This window comes from Schistocerca serialis, chromosome 10 (genome assembly GCF_023864345.2).
Source record: "Schistocerca serialis cubense isolate TAMUIC-IGC-003099 chromosome 10, iqSchSeri2.2, whole genome shotgun sequence".
NCBI lineage: Eukaryota > Metazoa > Arthropoda > Insecta > Orthoptera > Acrididae > Schistocerca > Schistocerca serialis.
In genome coordinates this window covers 194,414,374-194,436,308 of record NC_064647.1, presented here as the reverse complement: position 1 = coordinate 194,436,308, position 21,935 = coordinate 194,414,374, and the positions used below count along the sequence as shown (strand labels likewise).

General features: G+C 42.0%; 1 protein-coding gene and 1 pseudogene across 3 annotated transcripts in view; one reads left to right on the top strand and one right to left on the bottom strand.

Annotated features, from left to right (window-relative positions):
* The window catches only part of LOC126425025 (uncharacterized), a 52,041-nt gene that overhangs the window by 8,219 nt on the left and 21,887 nt on the right, over positions 1–21,935 (top strand). For all 3 annotated transcript variants that reach the window (XM_050087936.1, XM_050087935.1, XM_050087934.1), the window contains exon 3: positions 16,148–16,293. In XM_050087936.1, coding sequence (XP_049943893.1) covers positions 16,148–16,293 — 146 coding nt within the window. The remainder of the gene's footprint in view (positions 1–16,147; positions 16,294–21,935) is intronic.
* Positions 2,757–2,874, bottom strand: LOC126425596 (5S ribosomal RNA; annotated as a pseudogene).

Sequence of the window (21,935 nt, the reverse complement as noted above, 5' to 3'; positions counted from 1 at the left end):
CAAGCCATACATCCAGCCACCCATGAGATGCTTTCGGTGTTTGCGTTTCTTCCTGTGCAGCGAACCCTGTATGTGATGAGTGTAGACACCTACCTCATGAGGGGAGCACCTGTGTTCCATGACCATGTATATTAGTTGTCATGACCATCACTCTCCATAGTCGCCAGATTGCCCAGTTTATAAGAAGAAAAAGGAGATACAGTAGTGTGAGGCCCTTCAGAAATATGACGGTCTTCACCCTGTGTGTAAGACATCTAACTTTGCCTGTGTTATGTCCTTCTCCTTGCTCTGTAACCCAGTCCCGTCCCTTTTTTCTTTTCCCATCCCCTGTGATGCCTGTGTCCTACCTTCTGGGTGTTGCTCTCCATACCCAGCTGGGGAAGTGCCACTGTCTTCTCAACACCTGCAGGGTACGAGGCACCCTACTGGACATGCCATGCCGTCCCCCCCCCCCCCCCCCTCCCCGGTCCCGGTCCCCAGCCCAGCATCTTGCAGACTCAAGGCCTCCTGCCACAAGTTGACTTCAGGACCCACATTCTGTGTACCCCAAGGTTGCTTCCTCTCTCTCCACTGATTCTCTCAATCCTTTCTCGCCTCACAAAGACCAGGTTACCCTGCTGGCCTTTTCATTTCACTGGTCATGTTTACACCCTCTTTGTCAGGTTGTATTGATGAAGTCGTGCTGCTGAAATTGCCATCCCCTACTTGAAGGCCCCTTTCGCTGCTGGCCAGTCCTGTGTTGGAGCACGGACATTGCCTCCGCCATCTGTAATGGCTGTCGAGTCTTGCAATGCCTTAAGCAGCACCTGTTCCTTACCGATCTTGTTACCTTTAAACAACTTTGTGCCCAAGGCAGTTACGCAATGAAACAGAGCAAGCAGGTTGGTTGGGAGCACTTCATCTCCACCCTAGGTTCTTCTGTCACTTCGCACGGGTGTGGGATATGCCCTGCACCCTCCAAGGTTGCCAATTGCCGTCTTCCATTGTAGGCCTTCCCATCTTGGGTGGCCTTTGTACAGAGATCTGTTAGTTCCCACAGAACACAGCCCATTTTGTGATGACTTGGTGTCAGGTTCCTTCCGGCCACTGTCTTCTTCCAGAAACAGTGGGCTTAAGCATCCCATTCATGTATTACCCCTTGTTAGGTGGAATCTTATGGTGAACCTTCTACTGTGTGAGAACTCCTTCTGGCCCTATCTCTTCCCACGAGTCAGCCTCTGTCCTTGATTGCATCCGTAACTGGTTGATTCAGCATCTCAAACCTCAACAAAGGCAGTATTTCCACTGGATGTTCAACTGGATTTGGCTCCAAGGTGTTTTTCCCTCACAGTGTAGGGACAGTATTGTGGTTCCTGTCCTTAAGCCCGTTAAGGATCTGTCGCCTCTCAGTAGCTACTGACCATTCAGCCTGACTGTTGTCCCCTTAAAGTTATTTGAACGAATGGTTACTTGTTGGCTCTGTTGGGTCCTCGAATCTTTTAGACCATTTGTCTCCTTACCAGTGCCACTTTTGGGAGGGACGGTCTCTGTTCGATCATCTACTTCGGTTGGAAACCACAGTTGGGTGGGTCTTTCCTCAGTGCCGCCATCTTGATGCTATTTTCTTCTATCTTTGTAAATCCTATGACAGGATTTGGCACCCTCACATCCTACTTACACCCTATGTACGGGATTTTTTGGGCTCGCTACATTTTTCACTCGCCACTTCCTGTCCCACTGGTCATTCCAAGTTCGGGTTGGCACCTTTCTCAGCTCACCACGGACCCAGGAGAATGGTGTTCCACAGGGCTCCGTATAAAGTGTCCTTCTGTTCCTCATATATGGTAATGGACTGGTGGCCTCTGTCAAACCACTGGTCACTCCTGCTCTGTATGTGTATGATTTCTGTATCTAATCCAGTTCCCAGTCGGTGGACTCTGTGGAGCTACCCCAGGCATGTTTCTGTGGGGTCTTTCTCATGGTTTTCAGTTCTATGCTGTAAATCACTGGTGATTATTTCTTTTGCCGTTCTATGGTCCACCATGATCTGGAGCTCTACCTTGACATCCAACATCTGACTGTGGTCCCCCATTTTTAGTTTCTTGGGTCTTCTTTTTGACAACAAGCTTACTTAGTTGCCTCATATCTGCATTCTGAAGATTGGCTGTTTCCGTAAACTCAATGTCCTGCACTTGCTTGCCCACACCTCTTGGGCCACAGATTGTTAGACTCTTCTCTGTCTTTATAGGACCTTAGTTCTGTCCCATCTGGAATATGGTTGTCAAGTTTATGGCTCAGCTGCCTCTTCCACACTGCTCTTCTTGGACCCGGTCAACCATTGTGGTATCTGTTTGGCCCCTAGTGTCTTTCGCAGTAGCCCTGTTGATAGTCTTCTGGTAGAGCCGTGCAGTGTGGGTATTTGCCCCACTTGAGATAAACATGAATAAAAGTGGATGACTGCATAATAGAAACACTTGAAATAACACTTTGTAACATTGTTTTATTGCAGCCAAGCTACCCCTTATAATATTGAACTTAATATCTCCTCAATTTGAGCAGCATGCTTGTAAATCCGTCCGAACAGACCTTGGGAGGCCCAGCGTTACCGACCGGCCGCTGTGTCATCCTCTGCCCAAAGGTGTCACTGGATGCAGATACGGAGGCCCATGTGGTTAGCACACCGCTCACCTGGCAGTATGTCAGTTTACGCGACTGGAGCCGCTACGACTCAGTCAAGTAGCCTCAGCTTGCCTCATAAGGACTGAGCGCACCCCGCTTGCCAACAGCAGTCGGCAGACCAGGTGGTCGCCCATTCAAGTGCTAGCCCAGCCCGACAGCACTTAACTTCGGTGATCTGATGGGAACCAGTGTTACCACTGCGGCAAGGTCGTTGGCATGCTTGTAAATACCGATACAAAAATAATACTTTCTTCTCCATGAATGGAGGAGAAGTAGGGTAACCAGAAAGAAAAATTATAGCCTAATCATAAAGAAAGAGTTCGGTGACAGAAGCTAAGGTATCTAGGTACCTCTATTGTGTTTTGTCAGCTACTCTGAGAATGTTATGTTATAGAAGCGTACTGTGTTCATCCCTGTGGGTTTTGACAATTTCACTATCATATTGTCATTGAATGCACCTTCCAGTATCTGAGTAAACTGGTAGGCTCCTCAAAGTTTTTTTGTAAAACACATTTTCATAGCTTTCCACTTGGTGTATTGAAATTGTTTTGACCAAGAAGAGCCAGAGTGAGTTTTTGGTTTTTCCCTGCACTTATACTAGAGAAAAGTCATTGAGTGATGCAGAAATCTGAATCTTCCTTATTTTTAAAGTCTCGGACTCTTGTCCATCTTACTCGGATACGTTTTAACTCAGTAGTAAGTCCATATATATCTGAGCTATTGTCATGGACTGACAAGTCTGATTCTGATAAATAATCAGTTGGCTGTTTGACCAGTTTTCTTTTTTGGCATTTATGTAGTGGAAGCTAGCATATGTTGTGTTTCTATAACACACTCCTTTCATTGTCACATCTTTCCTTCTCACTAACAAGCTTTTCTTTTTCCATGGGTTCTTCTTTTATTAGTTATTTACTGGTTGTCAATGTTAGAAGTACAGATTTAATTACGTTGATCAACATTTCCTAATAACCTTCATTTTAGGCAGTGGGATTATATCTTTAGGTCCCAGATCATAATAAAGTTCCTCCAAAACTGCTGGCTCTGTCACATTACTTTCAGTGTCAAGACCTTCACATTCAATTAGTATGCCATCTTCGTTGCATTCGTCTTCTGGTAGCTCCTGGTCAGTAACTTCTTATAGCAGAAAGTCAGCTTCTGTAAAGATTTTGCAGTCTGTTGATTTGAAACCTTGAGCAGCAGTTAGTGGTCCCAGCTTTTTCAAAGGCAATTTTAAAAGTTGCTGCAGTGCTGTAAATGTCAAAGATATTACCTGGGCTAGAAACATCCCATGAATCAGCAGCAGCAGCACAATAACCCTTGAATGCACAAAAAAAGACAATATAATGATTATGTATCGTGTTTTGTGGCTGCTGTGTGCTGGCAATGTGAATAGATGGACATCTTTAGACTTTGCCAAAGTAACTACAGCCTACAGTCTTCTATTCGAAACATGTTGTTGAGAACTGGTAAGATTAGGTGTGCTTCACAAAGTGTTTCAACCATTTGATGAACATTGGGGCATTCATATACCCATTATGTGAGGGCGCCATGTCACATACTGTTGGACCACCTGGAAGCAATTGGCAGTTCTGTCTTTCTATTGCATAGTTAAAATAAGGTGGAATGTAGTGTCCATGTGCATCCGTGCCCATCTTCAGGTGCAACAGTTTGGCCATTTTCCTTTTTCCTTTGGGAATAACATGCAAAGAAAGTTTGTTCGGGTCTATCTGGACACCAGTTTCATCCCTATTTGCACTACAAATGTTGCAGAAATGGAAAGTGCTATTGACAAGTGACCAGTTGTGTATGTCAGGATGTGGCTGAGGTGGAAGTGGGGTCTAAAAAAGAACAAGTGTTAATTTTTCAACTCCGGTCGGCAAACTGCCTCCCGTTTATTGAGAAAACATTTACTGATTGACCTAGCAGGGGTACATTATGTGAGTTTAGCGGCCCTAAGGCGCAAACAGATTGAGCTGGGGCTCGAAAAGTGCACAGAGGCAACCACCCAATGCGTCTGATCTCGTTGGGGGCCTGTTAGTAAAAGAGGGCGATCCACACGCCTCGTCGGCGCAGCTCGGCGCTGACACGTGGTCTCCTGGACCTTTCTGATTGGCTGCTGTAGGAGCTCTGCCTAGGCAAGCGACACTCCCCTAAGCGTCACCCCGTCAGCAGAAAGGTTGTTTGTTCGTCGAGCACGTGAACAAGCCTTGGGATAGCGGCACATACTGGAAAAATCTGATGTGTCGCCAACCCAGGGCCTGTGCATGGCTTTGTGAAGATCCATTGCCATCCATAGCTCACGCATTTAAAAAAAAATTCCCTTTTCTTTTATTGAAAATAAAGGACTCCCGTACTCAATCTGTCAGCACCTGTACATCTCCTTCCCCTTCTGTGAGATCGAGGTTTTATGGTGAAAATTAGTTGTTGCTCGTTGATAAAAGAAAACAATTTGCTCCCTTGGTCGAATGTGTTAATATTTGCAAAAATGGGGGTGGGATGAATCTAAGTTTTACAAAAACATTTTGTTTACTGGAGTGGTTTTACAACAACATAAAAAGAAAGTCCCTTAAAAAAAAAAAAAAAAAAAAAAAAAAAAAAGCCGATATTTTACAGGAAGATAGTTGTGAGTTTGGTGATAAAAATCATAAAACATTTAGAGACATTGATCTTATCACACATAATTCAATACGATAATTTCCCATCATCATTACTGTATCAGAATGCAAATATTAGCACAAAAAGTTAAAAGTACGTCAAAAGTTTCATAACATTGGAATGAAGTATTACAGATTCTGTTAAAGATATATACTTGCAACGCTACACTCGGTGTAGCAGAAGTGTAGATACTGGCCGAACTGAATCAGCACTAATCTTTTGAAGGGTACAGGCGCCTCTAGAAATGTGTAATTGTTTGTGTTGTTTGGCAAACGTTAAACTCGTTGCTACATAGTGGAATCAGTTTCAGAATATAAACTAAAATATGAAGGTAGTAATTGTAACAGATTAGATAAAACATTGAAATTCTCAAATTGAGAGGTAGTTTCTATGTCCAATAGCTTCAAAATAATAATTAAAGACTTATTGAAACACTAACAACCTAGAAAATTGCTTCATATACAGATAATAGAAAGTTAAAACATGTTCATAATGTAACATAAAAGGCATTTGCTTCTGTGTAGGGACACTGATTGCAGTTGGTTAAACACAATAGAGTTAAAGTTCTAACTGTTGATGGTATATCTTCCACATATAATATAGACAGTCATTGAAAAATAAACAGAGTGAGAATCTTTGGGTCAGATGTGGCACTGTGATGGGGTGGCCCATGTGCCACTGATGAAGAGCGAGGCAGCACAGGGTGCCGCGCAGCGTTGGATACACTGTCGTTCCCTCAGGTGGGGACGGCGGGAAGGAGGGACAGGGTGGCAGCTGCTTATTGTGTAGGCAGGTACTGAAACCCCCCCCCCCCCCCCCCCAGGGATTGTATCAGTAAAGTTTGCAGGGGTGGGCTTCAGTAGCAAATAAACTAAGGTTTCCCTCATTCAGTGGTCGTCTCTAGTATCTTTACCCAAAATATTAATAGTCAGGGGCTCATGTTAGGCAATAAACAGATTCTAATAATACTTAAAAAGTTTATTTTTGTGGAAACATACGTTTTTTAAATGGAACAATGGCTATTGACTTTAAAAAAACTAAAAGTGTGGTAAATTAGAATGTCACTGGCATTTATTGCAGGATTCTAGTGTGAGTAGCTTACGAGATACCACATTTTGAAATTTTTCTACACTGACGCTTCTTAGTGCCATTCAGCCTGCATAGTTGATAGGTACAATGTTATGTTTGCTTACAGTGTGCTTGTGTGTTCCTTGAGTGCATTGCAACTTTCTAGTCAGTGTGTGACAGTCCAAGCACTAAGCCTTGAGTGGATGATGGGATTTACCAACACAGAAAAAGCCAACATACTCGTGGTATATTGTATGGAGAGTTCTTGTGTGGTGTATGTGGCATCCCAATAGATGGCAATTATTTATCAACCTCTTCAACCAAGTGGTAGTGTAACACCTAGACAACATAACAGAAGGAAACAAGTGTCTACAGAAGAGGGGAAAATTAATGTTATTGCTTCTGTTGCGGTTGATCTGGACTTAAGGTCCCATACAATCGCACGAGGAAGTGGCATGAGTCAGGCAAGTGTCCTACGCATCCTCCATCGACATAGGCTCCATCCCTATCACATCTCTCTTTTATCAAGAGCTACATGGAAACGGTTATGAGAATTGTGTTAACTCCCGTACATGGGCATGAAGACAGGATACTCCAGATGGTATCATGTAGTTTGTTTAGTGGTGAAGCTGCATGTACCAATCATGTGCAGGTAAGCCAACGAAACATGCACTATTGGTCTGTTGACAACCTCCATTGGCTTAGTCAGGTGGAACATCAGTGTCCATGAAATTTAAATATGTGGTGTGGGATACTGAACCATCAGCTCATAGACTGTTTCTCATAGATGGAAACACTGAATGCATACAAGTATCACAGCCCCTTAACAGACCATCTTCCATCTATGCTAGAAGACATTCCTCTGCGGACTAGAAGGAATGTGTGGTACCAATGTGATGGCTGTCTCCAACCCACAGTGCATGAAGTACTACAGCATGTCTGCATGAATTGTTTCCTAATCGTTGGATTGGACGCAGAGGACCTGTACCTTCGCCGGACCATTCTTGGGATATGATGCCTGTAGACTTTCTTGTGAGGAGAGCTGAAAGACATTGTCTACAAGAACATACCAACTACATCCAATGAAATGCAATGAAGTATTACTGCAGCCTGCTCAGACATATCCAGTGAAAGGCTAGCAAGTATGCGGCAGTCATTCCGTACCAGACCGGAAGCATTTATTGGTGCTGCCGGTGGTCATTTTGAACAGAACCTGTGATAGTCAGTTATCTGGCCAGATTCCACATAACTAGTGTACACACTTGTGATGGTCTTTTAGTGTGTGCTACTACAGATTTTGTAAAAGTTTCAGTGTGGAAACTTTTCAAAATATGATATTTGGTGAACAAATTGCACAAGAATCCTGCAACAAACATTTCTGACATTCTAGCTTACCCTACTTTTAGTTTGTTAATGTTGATAGGCATTGTTCCATTTAAGAAAGTGTAAGTTTGTACAAAAATACACTTTCTAAGTATTATTAAAATGTGATGATGATTGTTAACAATATGTGACTATTAATTCATTCTGTGAAAACCACACTTTGATAGCATGTTTCATTTCCAAAATATTTGCAGTGCAAGTTTTAGGTGTTTCACCCTATGTATTTGGTTGTATGTTTTCAAGGTAGAACCCCAAAATATCAAAGTATTGATTAAAGTGAACAGTATTAAAACCCTTGGCACTAGCAATGGTGGTTTTTCGTGGAACTCACAGATACAGCCTATTCCTCTTCATAAATTCGTGGTTAAACTTTGTACCAGCATGTTGAGATTGAACACAAAATCAGTAATTATTTTGTTTTCTCTACATATTTACTTAAAAAAACCCCTTAGATTTCAGAGTGAGGCCAAAGAAATCTGCAGTTCAGAGCAACTCAGTGACTCACCATGCCTTCTCTTGATCTGTGTAAAGCTTGCTCAAAAACCTCCCAGGTTTGAAGCCTACCTCTTCCTTCAATTGGCCCCTTAGTGTACTCTTGTGAAAGCCAATTTGAATGGCTGCCTTACAAATAGGGGTCTGCTGCAATTAATTTGTGTGATTCATTGAGCTCTAAATTCTGTTTTTCTTTTTTTAGAGTCTAGACCATAAAATAAAACAGAAATGTATAAAAAATTAAAATTAATATAATATAAAAAAACGGAATTGAAATAATTATGGAATTTAAATTTCTTCACAACTTAAAACTTCGTGGGTAGGTGTTCACTACTGGTTACCTTTTAAAAGAGAATAAGTTGCACAAAACACATTCTAAGTGTAAATGTTAATAAAAAATTACAGTTTTGGTTTGGGTGGGGCAAATTGCTGGACTTTAAGAGCTGGGGCATTTATCCTAAAACACCTGTAGGGATTTGCCCTATTTTGACATTTTCTGAAAAATAAGCCATGTTGATTTTGGGGGTCAAGTGGAACAATGAGTTCCACACACAAGTGAAGCTTGAATGCGGCATGTAATTTGTTGTTTCTTCTTTAGCAATGCTGCATTGTACGGTGTTCAAGTAATGCATATGATAAGTTACATACAAGTAATAAAAAACAAACTTACCTCATTTTCTCATCTCTGGAGTGACATGTTAAGTGATGAACTTTCATGGAAGAATAAGACTATGTTGTCATCTGGTGGTCAGCTCCTGAATCAGTGGTGGTCACTGCAAAAGCTAGGTGCACATCTTTACCCACGTTGGGCTTCACTTCCACCTAGTCCACATTGAATCACAGATTATTGTGTTCCATAAGTCTCACAATGAAGAAGAGCCTTCAGGGAGGAGGAGCAAGGCAAATTATACATTAATTGACTGTTCTGTAAGTATAGTGACAACCAGTTAAGACGTGTGTGTGTGTGTGTGTGTGTGTGTGTGTGTGTGTGTGTTTGTGTGTTTGTGTGTTTGTGTGTTTGTGTGTGTGTGGTGAGGGGATTTAGAAGCAATTTCCATAATCATAAACTTGGGTAAATTAGCACTCGTCATAATTGGCACTTACGATACTTATAGAAGTATATCTGCGTAGGTACTCCCTAAACTATTATACAGTGCGTGGAGGAGAGTACGTTGTACTACTGCTAGTCATTCTCTTTCGTATTCCACTAACATCTGGAGTGAGGGAAAAATGACTATCTTTGTTTCCATAGGAGCCCTTATTCTTCTTATCTTGTCTTCTTGCTGCTGCTGCTGCTGCTACTACTACTACTACTACTACTACTTCTACTTCTACTAATACTACTACTAACAACAACAACAATAATAATAATAATAATTATTATAATAATTATAATAATTTCCTTTCCTGTTCTATTTGCAAATAAAGTGAGAAAAAAACAACTGTTTATGTGTCTGAGTATGAGTCATAATTTCTCATATCTTATCTATGTGAACCTTGTGCGAAATGTATGTTGGTGCCAGTAGAATCGTTTTACAGTCAGCTTCAAATTCCTGTTCTCTATATTTTCTCAGTTGTGTTTTCGAAAAGAATATTGCCTTCCCTACAGTGATTCCCATTTGAGTTCCTGAAGCATCTGTGTAAGACTTGTGTTGTTCAAATCTACTGGTAACAAATTTAGAAGACTGCCTCTGAAGTGCTTCGATGCCTTTCTTTAATCTGACCTGGTACGGATCCCAAACACTCGAGCAGTACTCAAAAGTAGGTCACACCAGTATCTTGTATGTGGGCTTCTTTACAGATGAACAACACTTTCCCAAAATTCTCTCAATAAATTGAAGTCGACCATTCGCCTGTCCTACCACAATCCCCATAAGCCCATACTGTTTCGTATTGCTTTGCAGTGTTACATCCAGATATTTAAACAACATGACTGTGTTAAGCAGGACATACTACTGCTGTATCAGAACATTATGGGTTTGTTTTTCCCACTCATCCACATTAACTTACATTTTTCTACATTTTGAGTTAGCTGTCATTCATCTTGGACATCTTGTATACTCCTATGGTCACTCAACTTCAACACATTACTGTACACCACAGTATCATCAGCAAACAACTACAAATTGCTGCCCACCATGTCTGCCAGATCACTGTGTGTGTAGAAAATAACAGCAGTCCTATCACACTTTCCTGGGGTTCTTGTTGATACCCTTGTCTCAGATGAACACTTATAGTTGAGGACAACATACTGAGTTCTAGTACTTAAGAAGTCTTTGAACCACTCACATGTCTGGGAACCTACTCCACATACTCGTACCTCTGTTAACAGTCAGCACTGGGGTACCATGTCAAATGCTTGCCAGACATCCAGAAATAATGAGTTTGCCTCTGCCCTTCATCCATAGTCAATTCGTGGTGTCAAGAAAATTTAGTATATTCGAGCTGAGAATATGTTAAAGGATTCTGCAGCAAACTGATGTTAGGAATATTGGCCTGAAATTTTGTAGTTCCATTCTTTTATCCTTCTTATATACCGGAGTTGCCTGCACTTTTTTTCCAATCACTTGGGACTTTGCAGCAGATGGGATATTCACAATGAATGTAAGCTAAGTAAGGGGCCAATGCTGTAGAGTACTATTCGTAAAACTGGATTGGGATTCCATTCAAACCTGGTGACTTACGTGTTTTAAACTCTTTCAGTTGTTTCTCTAAGCCAGGAATACTTATTACTGTGGCGTCCACATGAGAGTCTGTTCAGTGGTCAAACGATGAGCTGTTTGTATGATTCTCCTGTGTACACGATATCTCAAACATGGAATTTAGAACTTAGGGTTTCATTCTGCTATCTTCACTGCCACACCAGATTTGTCAATGACTGACTGAATGGAGGTGTAAGACCTCCTTAATTATTTTACATAGGACCAGAATTTTCTCGTGTTCTCAGCCAGATCGTTCAGTCAGGTATGACACGTGTTGTATGCTTTGTGCATAGACCTTTTCACAGACACGACACTCTACTAATGTTTGCCTTTAGTCATTTGCAGATTCTCTTTTGAACCGAGAGTGCAACACCTTTTGCTTCCTCAGCATTTTCCGAATTTCAGTATTAAACCATGGTACCCACCATTTTATGTCCTTAATCCTCTTACTAGGCACACAGTTCTCCAGATCATGACTTACAGTCTGTTTAAACTTTGCCTATAATTCTTGTGACTCTATTTTACTGAAACTAAATGATATCAGTTCACTGTCTAAGTGAAATGCTGACAACTGCTTCTCTGCTCTTTCTAGCAGAACAGTCCTAGCCTTCTTGACTGATTTAAACTTTCAGAACAATAGTTCTATAAGCACATAACTAATCCCCGCCTCTATACTGACACTGTTTATGAAGTCCGGCCTATTTGTAGCTACAAGATTTAAGATATTTCCATGCGGACTAGCTGCTGAAGACACATTTTCAAAAAATGTGTTCATAAGTAGTTCCCAATACTGTCTCTTGTGTACACCCCACCACCTACAGTGAATCCATCTATCTCCCAGTCTATATTCAGTATGTTATCACCTTTAATTGGTTCTGCATGATCTAGGTATTTATGTTCTACTGACCATAGACTTTCTGTTAATGACTCTACAGCTATCACAGCTGGGTGGTCAGTAAAATTATCCAACAGTTAATTCGGTTTCCCTAGCCTGTTATATGAGGGTAATTCCAAAAGTAAGGTCTCCTAATTTTTAATAAGTACATAGACCTGTTTATTTCTACAATGGTTTACATCAGTTTACAGCTTGAACATTTAGCTACTTTTCGACATAATCACTGTGGTGTCACCGCCAGACACCACACTTGCTAGGTGGTAGCCTTTATATCGGCCGCGGTCCATTAGTATACGCCGGACCCGCGTGTCGCCACTGTCAGTGATAGCAGACCGAGCGCCACCACACGGCAGGTCTAGAGAGACTTACTAGCACTCGCCCCAGTTGTACAGCCGACTTTGCTAGCGAAGCTACACTGACCGATACGCTCTCATTTGCCGAGACGATAGTTAGCATAGCCTTCAGCTACGTCATTTGCTACGACCTAGCAAGGCGCCATAGCAGTTGATAATTAATATTATGAAGCATGTACCCTAACGAGAGATGTTCTACAATTGTGGATTAAAGTTAAGTATTACATCATCTACGTACTTTATTTGCAATTTTCAAGATAATGTCCTGTTCCAGACCTCACGCCAGTCAGCGTGTAATTAAACGCGTGCATTTCGGCCTCCTCTAGAAACAGTGTTGGCTCTTCTGCCAACACTACAATCACCATTTCTGTTGATGCGTTTTTGCGGATTCTGTAGCAGTTATTGTATGCCCATGTCATACCAGCTCGCACCATGCTGTTCAGAAAGTTATGAACCTCATCTTTCACCTTGTTGTCGGAGTTGAATCGCTGGGGCCACAGTTAACGCTGACAGGTACTGTGAGACTCTGAAAAAAACTCAAACAGGCAATTCAGAACCAGAGAAGAGGAATGTTGAGCAAGGACGTGCACATTCTCCATGACAATACTCGCCCACACATCGCTTGCAAACCATTGCTTTCCTGCAATAGTTTCAGTGGAACATAATCACCCACCCACCCTATAGTCCTGACTTGGCGCTCAGTTCCCTAGGTTAAAAGAACATTTGGCCGGAAAGCGATTCATCTCCGACGGCGAGGTGAAAGAAGAGGTTCATAACTTTCTGAACAGCATGGCGGCAAGCTGGTATGACATGGGCATACAAAAATTGCCACAGTGTCTACAAAAATGCATTGACAGAAATGGTGATTATGTTGAAAAATAGCTAAATTTTCAAGCTTTAAACTGATGTAAACCATTGTAGAAATAAACAGGTCTATGTACTTATAAAAATTATAGGAGACCTTACTTTTGGGATTACCCTCGTATGTGGCCGTATAACTTCACTGCCACGCTCAACTTTGACCTAAATACGTTTGTCAGCTGCCATGAATGCTCCACATCCTGTGTAAATTTCTCAGAGCATTCTACTTCTGGGTTCAACCAGCTCTGTCACAAGCCTAATATGAGGGTGAGAACTTTCTTGGAGGGCAGTAAATTCGGGAACTTTATTAAGAATACTTAGACAATTTACTGCTAAAATTATGACAGTTAAAGTGTGTGTACTCTGAATGTGGTCGGACTTTACTTCCTGGGTATCGACTGGCGAGCACTTATCAAGAGTACCTCAGACTACCGTGTAGCCTAAATACCGACGTGTGCACTCCACAAGTACTCTGTTACCCAAGTAGCTGCTTCCTTTGTGTAGTACGCCACTGAAATATCAAAGGAAGTCTTACAAATCCCTACCCGATAATGCAGGTCTAGAAATCTGGAGCCAAGACTGTCACTAGCCAAGACTGTCACAGAGTTGACAACCTTTGGCAGAGACCCTCCACTTGGCTCCAAACCAAAGGACCCTGATCAACTCCGGGAGCAATGTTGCGAATTGCATGTTCTGATTGTGCGCAAGGCCAGCATCCTTCACCACAACCACCACTACCCCAGCCGCCACTCCGCCGCCTCACCGCCGCCACTCCGCTGCCACCAGCCACCTGTATGAACTGAGGATAGCCTCACAACCCGTGTGACAGTGTCATAAATACCAACGTGAGCCCCAGCTTGCAGACGACTGCACCCTGTGCGCCTGAGAGCTGCCTCCACATCTCAAATAAGCACCCTCAGCAGACATACTGAGTGCACATCAGCTGTCTTTCTAGGCCTGAATACTATTTTTATTTTCCAAAGAGGTTCCGTAACACACCTAACATTGGAGCTCCTGATAACTAGTAACACCCCTCCCACAAATGCCTGCTCGGATTTTTCTGAAGGAATGGCCACCTGATCACTCACAGGACACACAGATAGGGTGAGATGCACAGTCTCCACGTACACCCTGTGGCTCGAGTGATGCACCCTTTTGTGAGTGAGGGCAGATCCACATCATCAGGTACCCTAGGATGTGCCTCGGCAGCATAGCCCTTGGGCAAAACAAATGACACCTGATGTCTCCTATGTGACGCACTAGATTATCCGTGACCGCTACACCTGACGCAGCAGGCTAAAGGTGGGTGACTGTAGCCAAGTTCCAAGTCTCTAAACTTAATAAAGTGTTAAAAAAAAAAAAAAAAAAAAAAATCTTTCTCCCTCCACAAATTCCCATTTGAGTTTACGTAGCATTTCTGTAATAATCATGCGTAGCTCAAACCTAGTTTACCGGCATGCCTCTGAATTGCTTTGATTCTTCATATAATCTGACTTGGTGGGTATCCCATCCATTCGAGCAGCACTCCAGAATGAGTCGTACAAATGCTGTGTGTACGGTTTCCTTTATAGATCAGTTAACTTTCCTAGGATTTTTCCAGGGAACTGATTTTGACAATTTGCCTTTCGAAGAATTCTCTCAATAAGCTGAAGTCAGCCATTCCCCTTCCCTACATCAGACCTTATGTAGATGTACCACTTCATGTTGCTTTGAAGTGTTGCTCCGCGATATGCGATTGACACGATTATGTCAAGCAGTGCAACCCTAATACTGCATTTGAACATTATAGGATTGTTTCTTATACTTATCCTTGTGAATTTGATTTTATCCACATTTATATCAAGCTGACATTCACCAGTTCTATCGAAGTCGTCCTGTAGCCCTCTATAGTCATTTTTCATACACTGTAGTGTCATCAGCAAATGGCCGCAAATTGCTAGTCACCCTATGCGTCAGACTGTTTATGTATATAGGAAACAAGACCAGTTGTATCACACTTCCCTGAGGCACAGCATGACGAATCCTTTGAGTCAGGCTGCTGACAATACCTTGGCATCCAAAGAACATCATTGTCCAGAAAATGCTGGGTTCTACTATTAAAAAAGACACACACTTGCTGCAATGTGCCACAGTATCAAGACAGTTCCCAGAAATCAACAGTTGGAAGCTAGCATGGAGACAGACGTTCAGGTAACAAACTCCCACTATGAACTGCATGTAGTTACTACACAGTGAAAGTTGTGCTGTATTACACATATTACAAACTGTTTGCTGTTATGGATACTCGTTGTTAGACTCAATGTTTTTTGAAGTGGTGACATGTGGCATGTGGATGTGCAGTATCTACTCGTATTCTGTGGTGCAAATGGATTCATATGCTTACTGACAACTACTATGCAGTCTCGAGGCTCATGTAAACTGAAGCTGCCACAATGCCCTAAGAAAAGGCAAACTACTGTGCGGAAATGGATATGGAGAATTGTGTGTGCTATGAAATGAAATGTTTAGTTGCTACCATTTAGAATGGAAAGTAACTTTCCAAAACCAAACTGCAGATAAGACTCAAGAAAAAATTGTAGATGTTTGGTGAATTGTCTTTGCCAACAAAAAGATTCCTTAGTTCTATGTGCACTATTTTTCATTTTGTGGTGCAAGGTCCTTGGTAAGAGTGAACTGTCTGGCTACTACTCATTGCTAATCAGTTGTGTGTGATGGTAACAATGTTTTAGAGACTTTGTTAGGTACAGGAATGATATCATTGTGTACTGTGATATAGAAATGGGTAATCCTCTCCTGCTGTGGACAGAATTTAAGCTGACTTTTCAGTGTGTTTAGTAAGGTACACTTCAAAGGGCACACTGAGTCCTACATTGGGTTACAGTCTCATTGGGTTGCCTGGTCCAGATCGGTTTCCCAATGATCATTTACACACACTCAAGCTGGCCTCTATCAGAAACTGGGTATTTTGTGTTCACTACCCATCTGTTTTTTAGATGCACATTGAAATACTTTAGGTGCACAATATCCCTTAGTGCTTTTTTTCTTTCTGTTTTTCCAGCTAATTGTTTTCCTTGTTTCAGAGAGGTTGTGGACACGATATACAACATTAGCATACGAGACCGTAACTTTGGAAGAGTTGGCGGAGCTGTTCTGGCCAGGCTGACTGGGACGGAACTGGAAGGCTTCAGAAAGGCTGTGCTGAACAGGTTGCAGTCTGACTATGAAGGTATAAATGTTACTTCATTTTGGAACTCATTGTGTGGTTGCTTGTATGGTCCATTTAGTTACTTTCACTCCCATTAATTCACAAGTCTGATTCTGAACGACGGAGAAAAATTGTGATTAAGATGCAAATTTTTACGCAGGAAAAGTTTACAAAATTTTTATGTACCATAATCTGTAAATAAAAACAATATAAAAAGGATATATTGCTGCTCACCATATAGAAGAGGTGTCTATTGGCAGACTGCACATCGAAAAGAGACTGCTAAATATTGTTAACTATTGAACAAAATTCTCAATCGGTCGTAGACAAAACAAAACATACACCCATTCCCAGATGCAGCATGTGCGCGCGCACGCGCACACACACACACACACACACACACACACACACACACACACACACACACACACACACGGTCACTGTCATCCCTGGACACTAAAGCACAACTGTGTCTGAGATGAACAGTGATCTATGCTGGGGTGGACAGTGGGGGTACAGATGAGGTATGTGATGGGGGAAGGAGGGATGCTGCCTGTCAGAGTGAACACGGACATGGTGGCACCAAGATGGGGGGCCTCCTAGATGCAGCATTGGGAACCTGTGCTCCAGGTGGGATGGGGAGAGGTTGGGGAAGGGGGAGTAGAGAAGAGAAAAGGACTATGCAGGTGCACTAGTAGGATAGAAGGTTGTAGGGAATAGGGCTGTGGCTAAAAGGCAGCTGGATCACACAGTTGCCGACCATGCCACCCAATACTGTGTGCTTAACTTGGACAACTGCTTCAAAGCCTGTGCCTTCTGGATTCTTCCTGGCATATCAGCTTTTTTGAAAAATGCAAGTGAGAACTCTGCCTGGAACATATTGTTTGTTCTTGTACCAGCCCTGGCTCAATCTTCACTAGTTCCTGTCCACCATCTGCCTATCCTCTTCCCTGCCCCCACTCCATCCGTACACCTACATGCCTTGTATTCCATGCATCACACGTTTCCAGTTATCTAATCTCTTCCCCCTTCTCCCAGCATAGCTTGCCGATGCTGCACCTAGCAGCCATATCCTGTCCCACCACATTCCTGCATACTCACACTGGCAGAACTAGCATCTTCCCCTATGTCTATCCTGCCACCCTTCATGCAAAACGCCTTTTCTGTGCCCCACTATCCACCCCAGAAAATATTGTCACTCTTATCAGATGCAGTTGCTGACCTGTACAGTGTCCTCAATATCTTGCAGGTGTCAGTTGTGATCAGGACAGTGTTCTGTGTAGTTGCGAGTGAATTATGTCGGAGCTAAGTGAATTCGAACAAAGGCAAATTGTTGGTGCTCGTGTGGTGTAACCGAGGTAGCCTAATTGTTTGGTGTTTCCTGAGGCACCGTGTCGTACATATAGAACATGTGCAGGGAAACTGGAAGATCATCATCCACTAAATCACAACAAGGAAGAAAGTGTGTGTTGACTGATTGGGACAGGTGCTCATTGAAGAGGATTGTTATGAAAAATAAGAGGACAACAGCTGCAAAAGTTGCTACAGGTTTGAGTGTCACGCTCATGAACAGATTTCAGTGTCACGCTCACGAACCCTTGTCACCACCAAACAACATGAAGGGAGCTCCGTAAGCAGGGAATTGCAGTTAGAGCCGGAATTCCAAAACCACTCATCATTGATGAAAATACTAACAGGAAAAAATGATGCCGAAGCCATAGAACTGTACTAAGGAGCAATGGATGACTGTCGTTTGGTGGCAAGAGTCTTATTTCACACTGTTTCCAGCTTCTGGCCAAGTATATGTTCTAAGAGTCATACCTGGCTGGGATTTGGTGACAATTTGGGCAGTCATACCACATCATTCTATGGGCTCAGTGGTTACTCTCCAGGACTGCATTACTACTGAAGATTACGTGACAACAGGGCTGATGTTCACAGAGCTTGCACAGTCCAGGAGTGGTTTTGTGAGCACAAGGGTGAGTTGTCGCGTCACCCCGGGCCACCACAGCCACCAGATTTCAGTATTACTGATCCTTTGATGTTGGCCTTGGAGAGAAGGATGGGTGTTTGTTATCCACCTCCACCATCATTATGTGAAATTGCCACAGTTTGCAGCCTTCCAAGAAGGGTCGTCTAGCAGATGCGCAAAACTATAGACCTATATCTCTGACATCGATCTGTTGTAGAATTTTAGAACATGTTTTTTGCTCGCGTATCATGGATTCCGGAAACAGCGATCATGTGAGACCCAACTCACGTTATTTGTTCATGAGACCCAGAAAATATTAGATACAGGCTCCCAGGTAGATGCCATTTTCCTTGACTTTTGGAAGGTGTTCGATACAGTTCCGCACTGTCGCCTGATAAACAAAGTAAGAGCCCACGGAATATCAGACCAGCTGTGTGGCTGGATTGAAGAGTTTTTAGCAAACAGAACACAGTATGTTCTCAATGGAGAGACGTCTACAGACATTAAAGTAACCTCTGGCATGCCACAGGGGAGTGTTATGGGACCATTGCTTTTCACAATATATATAAATGACCTAGTAGATAGTGTTGGAAGTTCCATGCGGCTTTTCGCGGATGATGCTATAGTATACAGAGAAGTTGCAGCATTAGAATATTGCAGCGAAATTCAGGAAGATCTGCAGTGGATAGGCACTTGGTGCAGGGAGTGGCAACTGATACTTAACATAGACAAATGTAATGTATTGCGAATACATAGAAAGAAGGATCCTTTATTGTGTGATTATATGATAGCGGAACAAACGCTGGTAGCAGTTACTTCTGTAAAATATCTGGGAGTATGCGTACGGAACGATTTGAAGTGGAATGATCATATAAAATTAATTGTTGGTAAGGCGGGTACCAGGTTGAGATTCATTGAGAGAGTCCTTAGAAAATGTAGTCCATCAACAAAGGAGGTGGCTTACAAAACACTCGTTCAACCTATACTTGAGTATTGCTCATCAGTGTGGGATCCGTACCAGGTCGGGATGACGGAGGAGATAGAGAAGGTCCAAAGAAGAGCGGTGCGTTTTGTCACAGGGTTATTTGGTAAGCGTGGTAGCGTTACGGAGATGTTTAGTAAACTCAAGTGGCAGATTCTGCAAGAGAGGCGCTCTGCTTCGCAGTGTAGCTTGCTGTCGAGGTTTCGAAATGCTGTGTTTCTGGATGAGGTATTGAATATATTGCTTTCCCCTACTTATACCTCCCATGGAGATCATGAATGTAAAATTAGAGAGATTCGAGCACGCACGGAGGCTTTCCGGCAGTCGTTCTTCCTGCGAACCATATGCGACTGGAACAAGAAAGGGAGTTAATGACAGTGGCATGTAATGTGCCCTCCGCCACACACCGTTGGGTGGCTTGCGGAGTATGGATGTAGATGTAGAAGAATGGTATAAGAGTCCGTTGAAAATGACACAGGACCTGTATTTATCTGTTCTGAGATGACTGGAAGCTGTTTTGAATGCCAATGATTTTCCTAGGCATGTTAACATGTTGAGCTTTTGGTGTTTCCATATGTTTGTCAACCTTTTTTTTCCCTACATCTGGTAAAGGACTTAGTCCAATAGCTAATAATATCTGGTAGTCTTCCCCCTCCCCCACCCCCTCGAGGTGGCTGTCTGCTTATCGGCACTTTCTTTCTGGGGTCTGTATCAAATTTTCCATTGATTGGTGGTTTGTATCAAATTTCCATTGTTTGGGGTTTTTAAGTATGAGTGTATACTTCTTGTGATCGCCAATCTGAAGACTGGTTTGATGCAGCTCTGCATGCTGCTCCATCCTGTGCGAGCCTCTCCATTTCCCAACAACAACTGCAGCCTACATCCATTTTGAAGAAAAATCAGGATAATCACTCTTATGTTTGCAAGAGAGCATTGCTCTTTGTGAGGAACACCATAATTAGGTTATTTCCCATGTGTTTTTCATGGCACATGCTGTCAAGTCAACCTTGCATATATAAATGAAACCAATTTGTTCAGTGTAAATCCACCAGGAAGTGATACAGAAGTGATTTCAAAGCATGAGTAAAAGTAAACATGGTCCTGAAATTCTTGATTATCACAGGGAATGAACTTTTTGTGGCACCGACATTGTTTACATATGTCTTTCACACTGCCAGGAAGTCGTTATTGGCTTCAGATAATGTGCCAGTTTTAAGTTTACTGGAAGTTTCTAATGTCTTGAGTGATATTACTAAAATGTAAATTTTGATTTCACGTAAAACAATTGTGATTTCAAGTTGATGTAATGAATACCCCACAAAATGATGACTGAAGAAACATCACCTTTATTTAACTCCTGTATGAGGACGGAGTTCAAAATTGTCAGCATGATAATTAGTAGCATTTAATAATGTATTGTGATATACAGTGTGTCACAGATACTGTTAAATTTCTGCAATGCTGTGTGAGGCTCAATGCACCATGAACTCTATTGTGCTCCATTAAAATGGCACTTGTGTAGCTATGTAGTCTGTAACACATGTGGTTGAAGGTCAGTTGGTAGAAAACAATTTTTGTGTAATATATGTTGTTTATGTTACATAAATGGAAAAGCAGGCATTATTTAATTTGTCAATAAGTTATTTTCTTGATAACAATTAAATGCGTAATGTTATGTACTAATTCTGCTAGATGTTCACAAAAAACGATGTCCTTGCATATACCAATTCCCAGAGGTGTGCTAAATCATTCAAAAGAATATATAAATACACAGACTCATTGCCATAATTATGAACAGCAGCAAAGATATCAAAATTTGGATAGAATTCGGATTGTAAGACCAAAGTCAGCTTAGTAGAGGAGGCCATTGTATGAACAAGCTACATTATTATAACAAGATGGGCTTTAACAGTAGTAGGTATGGGAAAGATATTGGCGAGAGGAAAAGCCGTACAATCATAATATTGTGCAAAGCCTGACTGTTTGTGTCATTACTGAGCAACCAGTGAGAAAAATGTCACTGCAGTTCAGTGGCTACTGAACTGGACAGGGGTCGGTGCAACTATGCCGGTACAGTACTAAATATGGGCCAAAAGAGAAAGACCTCTGTGAGTGTGGAGTTGTTCTTCTAAGCAAGTGCCAAAACTTGCATGGAGGAAAAGTTACCACTGTCATTTCCCAATGAGCTAGAGACTTGAAACTTTGAACATAGCTCAGAACTGAATGACAGCTCAATATTAACACACATCTTTATCTGATGCGTGGCAGAGGATAATTTGTGCACTAATGCCATGTTGGTCTGCAAGAACAACAATTGGAGGTAAGCCTCTGTGTGCTTGAATCATTATAATTTTTTACTTTCTTGGTCTTTTTGGGAGATATAAATAGGAGGAAGTTATGTGTTGGTTGACTCATGAAGAGAAAAGGAAATAAACCTGAAATTTACCTTATGTCTCTGTTGTAATGTCATAAAAATGTTTGAAATCAATTGAAAAATTTCACACATGCTGTACTAAAAAGCAGAAAATAATTATTGAAATAGAAATAAATTTTAATATACTACATTTTTAAATCAGACTAGAAAGAATAAAATAATTTCTCCTTCCCCAGACGGATTCCTAATCCTGTACAGAATATTTTTGATTGTGAAATTTTAAAAACTATGAAAATACTTGTCAGGCTTAAAACGGTGTATTGTGTGTGCCCCAT